The sequence below is a fragment of the Austrofundulus limnaeus genome, unplaced genomic scaffold, assembly GCF_001266775.1.
Source record: "Austrofundulus limnaeus strain Quisiro unplaced genomic scaffold, Austrofundulus_limnaeus-1.0 Scaffold8, whole genome shotgun sequence".
Taxonomy (NCBI): Eukaryota; Metazoa; Chordata; class Actinopteri; order Cyprinodontiformes; family Rivulidae; genus Austrofundulus; species Austrofundulus limnaeus.
In genome coordinates, this window is record NW_013952410.1 from 2,520,516 (window position 1) to 2,529,673 (window position 9,158).

Consider the following 9,158-nt stretch of genomic DNA (forward strand, 5'->3'; position numbering starts at 1 on the left):
GACTTATGTTGTCTCATTACATATTTAAGTTAGGATAATTGTGTTGAAGTTTAGTTATTAACTATAAATCTGACACAGCGTGATTGAGAGGACTAAAGCAGGAAAACACAAAGGGGAACTAAACCTTACCCCGGATTTACACTACAAGCGTCTCCACTCCGCTGTGCTGCGGTGCGCAGTTCGCAGCTCTTCGTTTGTGCCCCAATTTATACAGACTCCGCTCCACTCAGCTCCGCTCCGGTCCGAGAGACAGAGGAGGGAGGGTGTGCAGGAAGGAGATCACGAGATAAATCCAGTGATAAATTTGGAAGTCAGAGCAAAACATAATTAATTCTTTGAAAGACGAACTCCAAACACAGCTGAAAACATTGATAGAAAGGGTTTTGATATCTATAGTTGAAACTGTGTCGCTGTCGTCTTTTTGAAACTTCTGATTTCAAAATAAAATCTGTGTGAATCGTGTGTGCACATATGCTTCATCTACATGTGGCCATCTGCTTCCCAAACAGAACTATACATTCTGACAGCATTTGCGTAGAAATATATCCATTTATTTATTAATATAGTTGGGATTTCGACATTTTTCTGACAAATTATTCTGCCTAATAGTGTCTTATTTAGAAAATTTGGATGCTGTGCTTGTTCCTCTTCCTGTTGGTGTGACTTAATCTTTAAAAATTGACTCCGGTGCAGCTCCGGCGTCYGGCAGAGATAGGATCGGATCTAATTTTGCCAGATTGYCGTCTGCTCACCAMCRCTCACCACCACCCTGCGGAGCYWGTGCAAATAYTCTCACTGATTAGAATGGGTGTGAATTTGTTGCGGAGGTTGAACCGAAGCAGAGCAGAGCCGGAATGCATGTAGTGTAAATTWAGGGTTAGAGGACAGTGTGCACAGTCTAATCTAAGTACAGTTGCATACTGCACTGAATATCACATTTTGACTAGGAACAACTACATTTTCTTGGATGGCAATTTAAGGTATCTGTATTTACATTCTGACAAGTTAGAAGAACACTTCAAGATATCTTAAAACAATTTTGACTCGTCAAAATGTCTTTTAAGATGTCTGAAGTGTTGTCACCTGATTCATCATTTGAAGGGTCAAATATCTGTAATTACAATTCAAGATATTAAAAATGTAATTATGACTTGTCAAAATGACAATTTTAGAAATATGAATAAAGAAATTGTGTGTGGGCCCCTCTGCTGCTGAGCTGTCAACATAAGAACTATGAAAATCTAGTAAAACCTGAACATWCGCACAGACCAACATTTACCACTTTTTTTCTTATGAAGTTGCAATTTGATTTCAGTAAAAATCAYGTTCATGCATTCATAAAAAAACATCAGAATCATGAATTAACTTTAGCAGTTGGAACATCATTCTAACATTTATACAGYTGCTGATTCAATGTGACTGTTAATGAAAATATTCCTGTTCAAACTTTAATTGCTTATTATTTCACTAGGACATTGTTTCCCAACGTAACAAAAAAACAAACAACTTTAAACACTATGGAGATAATAATCAGCTGATATATTTGTGAATCTTCCATCTGACTTTCACAAAGCCTTGATTAAACTATKAATGCCTTGTTTTACACAAAACAACAATACAGTATGTTTTAAATTTACCAGGTGACRCATGTAGGTAGAAGAAGCTGCAGCTAACAGCAACTTGAAGCCAGAGTCTCTTAAACATGTTCAGGAGTTCATATCCTTATTTTTAGCTCAACTTTAATGGTGAAGGTTTAGCTAACAGCTAGTTAACAGCTGGCGTGCCGAGACATGTCCGCTGAGCTTCACTCTACTCCGGCAGAAGCCGTGGGTCGAGAGAACGGAATTTAAACTTGAGAAAGAAAAAAATTGTATAGGTCTTCTGGACGGGTTCTTCTCTAAAACGTTGAAACATTTCATTAGAGAAGAACCCGTCCAGAAGACCTATACAATTTTTTTCTCTCTGATTTTTTACCTGGATTACTGAGATGCATCAGGACAATTTAAACATGAGTTTATTTAAAAGAAAACTCACTTCTAGCCCGATCACACACACACACCAGCTGACTGATGAGGAACAGACGCTGCAAGCTGACGTATTTTATTTTAATTTTTAACTCATCCCAAATTTAATTCATGTTAATTCATTTAATATTTACAATCAGATTTTTTTACTCAGTAACAGATGGGATTCAAATGTAACTAAGTAAAATACTTGAAATAAAACCTACATTGGAATAATCACTCAAAAAGGTACAATGTACAATTTATACTCACWGGCATAACACAAGTAAATTTAATTACTTTCCACCCTTGACTTTTGCTTTATATCTCCTCCATTAGGATGCTCTTACCACTAATCGGCAGATATACAAAAAAATAAATAAATAATGTAGCACAAAATAAGTTTCCCAGAACTGTGAACAAAGAGTTACCTCCTACAAGAAACATCCAACATTATCTTGAATATATGCATGAAGAAAMAGCATTTTTTTAAACTTCCATTTTAAATGGGGAAATTATCTGAAACAAATCCCAAATGTGTTTCCTTAAGATTTCCTCCTCTGTCACAAGATAAAAAGCACCTGATAACATTTCTGAAACATTACCCCTGATGAACAGCCATGCAGTCAGTAAAGTCATTAAACATAATATAACAGACACGTCTGCTGTCGGTTTCCATTTGTCATCCTGACGTGAATACTCAATCCTGGTCTCATCTACTAGGCTGCATGTTTAGTGTGTGWGTGTGTTTCTAACTTCTTACTGTACATGCATGAGGATGCTCTGACACTCAGCAAGCCATACTCTTCTCTTTGATTCCCATCTCATTTTCTGTCATTGATTCCAGACCTAGAGCCCCAGCGGTAATAACAGAAATACTGAGAAGTGCAACAATGTGTGGGCGTTGACTCACATGGAGGTTATGAATAAGTCTGTTCTGACTATTGGCAGTGCTTTGGAGAATATCAGTCTATCCACTCACGCTCAGTGACAGCTAATTGAAGCTTCCCCTTGGGCTGAGAGCAGCAGAGACATAATAATCAAGAATCTTGTCCTGGTTTTCACTGCATACCCCAAACAGCCAACTTTCTACTTTTGTCGTTATCAAAGGAAAATTGTACAGGGAAATTCTGACATGTGATGCCTCAGTGGAAAGCAAGATGTTATGAATCAGAAAAAAAGGCTTCTGCAGCACTAGCAACCGATCAATAAGCCTCATTCACAACTTCTAGTTAAAATTTCATCCGGTTGGACATTTCTGTGAAGCAACTACCACAGAGGTGACCACTTCAATACCTCAGGTTAATTCCTTCCAGCTTTCATGGGATTAAGTTGAATCACGCCATCGCACAATAAGATTATTGTGATGTTTGCAGCATTTTGAGCAAACACGCCATGCACACGAGAATAGCCGCGGTCAGAGAGGCTGGATTGTTTATGCACAAATGTAGMTGGAAAGTATGGCTTACATTCACATTAGCGCCTTTTTCCACACAGGAAAGAGGATTACTTTGCACCATAAACATAACATGAAACCCCCACCAACAGGATTATTTTAGCCTTTTGATATAATGTGTTTGACTCATATAATTCCTCATTAATGAAGCTCGTTAAAGTTCAGCAGATGCAGTGTGGACACATCACAGCTTTTTTTTTTTCGTATACAAAGCCATTCAGTTTGTTAATTGGCAATCCTTCTTAAATATAAATATTTTATTATAGTCAAAACTATTAGTTTTAGCCTTCTAATGATTAAAGCTAGCTGTAATTATCTGTCCAGTTTCTAATTGATAATAACATGAAACGGTGTGATGCACTGCAAAGCCATTTGATACAAAATTAAATTTGTTTTGTTTTTGTTTCGAATAAACTGTATTTACGATTTATAAGATTAACAAATATATATGTAAAAGTAAAAAAAAAAAATACGACCCCTATTACATTACAAAGAGACATTTTGCACAGCTTAATCAAATTTTAGAGATAAAAGGTACAATTTTGATTTTGAAGTGCTTGCTAAGGCTGGTGATAGCATTTATAATCCCCGGGGGATGGAGCAGTATTATTTCTAATTCCGTAGTAATGGATGGCTGTGTTGTTATAGGTACTAACCACCCATTGTCTAAATCTCCAGTGGCACAAAAAAACTCAAAACTCAGCTGGCTCTCTAAATAAGCAAACAATGCTTAGYATGGGTGCGGTGGGGAGCAAGTAAGGGCAGGAGGGCCACCAGGGCTATAGTACACTGAGGGAAACTCTGACGTGAAAACAATATTTGGTACAACCTAAAAATAAATAAAATCTTCAAGTACACTTATTTTTACTTGCTGTAATTGGAATGTTAAAGTCAGTGTTTCAGCCAGCCRTGACAACAGGCAAGTTGAAGGAGGGTGCAGACAAGTTACAGTTGCTAGTTGACATGGTGCAGGAATGTACTTGGATTACAGTAGATACCTCTTTGATTTATTGGTTGTAGTTCTGATCCCTTTATCTTACATCATGCTGCTGAACAGAGATTCATTTTCATTTTATTTCTGTCTGGATTCTAAACCCTCCACCTCATCCACGGAGCCTGAGATCTTATCKTTCATACTTTTGGAAATGAGAAACCTTTACAGGGCCCCCATCAAGTTCCTTGGGGTTCCTCTGGACATTTGCCAGGCAACTCTGCCTCAGATGTTTAAAAAAGAAGCTAAAACAATGATTTAAAAGCTGTGGTGATACACATCTATTGTCATCAAACAATGTAAATTTAACCAGTTTTTTTTAAAGGTTCTTTTTTTGGCCATTGTTGTAAGCCGTAAAAAATGGTTACATCAATAAAGGGTTATTGGTGCAGGAGAGAAACAAACATTTCTCTCAGCCAGCTAAATGCTAGTGTTGAAAGGACACTAAGCACAGGTTGTCTTTCAGCCACTGTGACAGGCTGTGCGGCTGAGCATTTCACGGTGTTGAGTAAAGGGATGCAGGTAAGGGAGGAGGGGCAAGAAAGGAGGAGACGGAGGTGAAGCCAGCCAGCCAAATCGGCCTTCAGCTCTGTGTCAAACCAGCTGGCCAGCTGTGTGCGCTGTCACGTCACCTGATCATGTGCGTATGTGTGTGTGTGTGTGTTTGTGTGGTTCTGTAGCCCTCAACAGGAGGGAGTGCACAGAGTCATCTCCTCTGGTCAATAGAGCCTAATTCACCACAGGTAGCAGTGGGCCTCAAAGGCGATTTCCCTTCAGCTCAACTGTGCTGAAGCCTTTCATCCACTCCAAGGGGCCTATGTTGATAGTAGCACTTGTGTGTTTGTGTATGTGTGTTGGTGAGGATTGAGGTTTGCTTTCAGTCACTCCCATTATCCAATGGAGGCAGCAGATATGGAAGTGTTGTCACCCGGGGTCTGTCTGATTCTCCACCAATCCACCAAAAGACAAAAACATAATTGTTGCTGAATTTTGCTGTCATTATCCACCACCACCCATTTCTGTTTCGCTTGTCCTGCATCTTCCTAACCTAACTGTCTTCCTTTTTCTGCAACTGCCTCTCATCTGTGTTTTCACCCCTGCGTGAAAACTACTGAGAGCAACTGGGCTCAACTCAAGCAGTGTAACAGCACCGCTTTGCTCGCGCTGCATGCTCTACACGCAGCCTAATGGAGGAAATCAAAGTACTCAAACACGATTAGGTTCAGTATGCACCTTGCATTCCAGTCAGGCTTCCTTTGATTGATGTAGCATATCCTTTTTTTAAATTCAACAAACATGTCTTTGATGGCTGATATGGTTTTGTTTAGTAATAGTGTAGAGTGGATTTGGATCAAAAAGATTTATCAGCATTTTATCTAGAGAGCAACTCATATTTGACTTAGATAAAATGCAATCACAGGAATACCTCACTCAAAAAATATATCCTCAATTTTCCTTTGTAACTCATGTTAAATTTAAGAAGTGCATTTTTTATTCTTCCCTCAGACTAGGAAGTGTTGTTTTTGCCCATGTCGTTGCATGAGTAACAGCACTGTATCAGAGTATGCATTTGTTTTAGAGGAATAACTGGAAAATGAGTGTTCTGGCAACATGGGTAGTGCATACAAGGTGGTGTTGCTTCATCCATCTATCTATTTTCTTTGCCAACCTTTTTCCATTTTGGGTCACAGGAGAGTGTATTTCCAGTGGTCACTGTGCAAAAGGCGGGTTGCAAGTTCATCACAGGTCAGAAGACTGTCAGAAAACCTTAACCCTAACCCAACAATTCTTACACTTTTAAATATTGTCTTGTATGGTTCAGAGTCATCAACTTCAAAAAGCAATAGTATAATKATATGCTTGCTGCATTAAATGAAATGTAATTATCCAAATTCTAACTATGTTGAGAAAAAACTAAGTAAAACATTACTTAAAGGATCAAAGGGATGGGCTAAAGCAGAGATCCTCAATCCTCTTCCTTGAGACCCACTGTCCTGCATGTTTTATCTGTTTCCCTGCTTTGGAACACATAATTCAAATATTTAAATTACCTACTGAAAATGGTATCAAGTTTAGCAGAAGCTTGTCAATAACTCATTAATTTAAGTCAGGTGTGTTGAAGCAGGGAAACATTTAAAACGTGCTGGACAGTGGATCACAAAGAACAGGGCTGAAGACCTTTGGGCTTAAGGGCTTCCACCATCACATGATTATTGCTCTAGGCATTCTGAGAAAATATTTTGGACATTACCATACATGTCAACTCCTTTGGACATGTACTTAACCCTCAGAAATCCATAATTGTCACAAAAATTGGAGCATAATTGGAGGGGAGGTAAAGAAGCGGACTGTCGGCCAGAAAGAGACTATTGCTGAGTTCCAGTAGTCCTGGGAAGTTGTAATTTCCCTGTTTCCATTGGTAGATTAAAACTGGAATGCCCCCTCCAGTGGCAATATTCCACTTGTATACTGGAAGAAATGAAACTGCTCCCAGTTTCAATTTCAAGATGGCGGCAATTTGCAGCTTTAGAAAGCTAACTCCATAACTTTTACTGTTAATTATATTTCTTAATGTTTTGTGCATGTTTAATCACTCGCACAAGTAGTGTATTTTCTGTGCAATACTGTACTTATTAAAATCAATGTTTATTTGCATGACATACATAGTAGAGCTCTCTTTTTGTCATTGATTATACTGTAGCAGTGTTGTAGCTAGATTAGCGGCAACAATACAATTGCCTGTCGGCTAAGTGGAATGCAGTTTCATATGGTTTGTTGGGAAATGACGTCACTACCATTTACCAGTTCTGTGAATACAATGTAAATTGAATGCAACAAAGGATAACAGCATCCACAAGTGGAGAGCTAGGGGGTGGCAAATTTGTTTCCTGTCAGCTCTGACACAAATTTGAGCAAAGTTTTTGAAAAAATCTATAAGATTCCCCAGTATATCTGTGCACTTGTAAAATGGGGAAATATCTGTGCCATTTACGGACAATCCGACAATCAAATCAGTGTGAAACTAAAATTCTAACTACTTGTTTTCTTAATTTACAATGCTGCTTTTTTAAAATGCAGAGATATGTCCCAGTAAAAAGCGTGCTTCATAAATCATGGCAGTGATCGTGTTTTCTCTGCAGAGCTGTCAGTGCTCACCCAAATCACAATGTCCCTTTACCCCATCTGTCTGCGCAGAACCGCCACTGTCGGAAGCCACTGCATCCACACAGCCTCAGAGAACTACAACCGTCACTACAACAACCACAGCACACTGGGGTGCAGCCAATACGACAACCACAACAGTGCTTAAGGAGGGCAGCAGGAGAGCGCCCAGGCCACCTCCTGTAATTCCACAGACAACGTCTCCTCCTCCCCTGGAGTCCTTCCCCTTACCCGAGCGCTTCTGCAAAGCCACTGAGAAAAGAGACATAACGTGGCCTCAGACCCAGAGGGGCTTGCTTGTGGAGCGACCTTGTCCCAAAGGAACCCGAGGTAAACAGGGCTTTCTCCCATCTCATGGTTGCGTGCCTGCTGTGTATGCTTGAAGCATCTCAAGAGAAAATCCTGACTTTGTCAGATCAGACGGATAGTCCTGCTTGCATGGATATTTGTTTTATTTACAAAAAACTCAATTGCCACAAAATCTGTGAGAAATACTTTGTAATGGTTTTAGGTTATAGTTGTGTTATTCAATGTCTAAATTTGATTAAGAAATGCGTAATGGCTGTGTTGGAGAGAAGCAGGCTTGCGTGTCTTCCACATAAGCTTGCATGAAGATGGGTATTTCTCTTTTGATTTGTGTGTGAAATTGTGCTCAAACTTGATCAGACATGGCACCGATTTGGAGAGAGTGGGAAAAAAGTATTGCACTTTGTTGAAAAAGCAGGAATAAAATGTTGTGACTATTTCCAGTAAAATATTGCTGAAATAACTTGTGAATGGCTTTTGGATCATAATGAATCCCCCATTTTTAGTGTACATTTCCCGTAAAGTTTTTAAAAGACACATGCAGAGTAAAACAGAAAATACATATCCTTGCTTGTATTTTTATGCATTTTATTTTTGGATTTGAATAAGGACTTTAGTCTATAAACTGGCATGTTTCTGTTCATCTGTTTATATCCTTTGCTGTTTTGCAAATGACTTCATGGGGAAAAAGTGATTTGATTGAACTTGACTTTACTCTTTTTTTCCTGCCAGGCACAGCTTCTTATTTATGTGTTCCTTCCACTGGGGAATGGCATCCAAAAGGGCCTGATCTTAGCAACTGTACCTCCCACTGGGTTAACCAAGTAGCCCAGAAGGTTTGTATAGACTCTGCCTCATCATTCTTTTTCTAAGTGAAATGTTCTAGTCAAAAACAAATATCAATGGATAAAATAAAGACTTTTTTTTTCTTTTTAAAGGATTTCCTGTTGAAATGAAATTTATCACTGGTGATCGGATGTACCATCTGGTCATATTAACTTAGAAATGGCATTTGTAAACAATAAATGATGGTTTGTTTGTCCTTTAAGTTTAATGTTATGACAAAGTGCAAAAAAGAAGATATAACTATGAAATGTTTGATTGTAGGTTTTTATACATAATACTTAAATTTGAGTAATATGCATAAACGTAAAATAAGTTGTTTTTCTGTTAGTTGCTCCTCTAAATAAAAATTATATTGTTTATTTCTGCCTATAAAGGTTTTCCCTCTATATATATA

General features: G+C 38.5%; 1 protein-coding gene across 3 annotated transcripts in view; it reads left to right on the top strand.

The window, feature by feature from the left end:
• The window catches only part of adgrl2a (adhesion G protein-coupled receptor L2a), a gene marked incomplete at its 3' end in the record, with an annotated part of 98,694 nt that overhangs the window by 87,938 nt on the left and 1,598 nt on the right, over positions 1–9,158 (top strand). For all 3 annotated transcript variants that reach the window (XM_013999998.1, XM_014000005.1, XM_014000010.1), the window contains 2 exon segments: positions 7,646–7,942; positions 8,651–8,754. In XM_013999998.1, coding sequence (XP_013855452.1) covers positions 7,646–7,942; positions 8,651–8,754 — 401 coding nt within the window.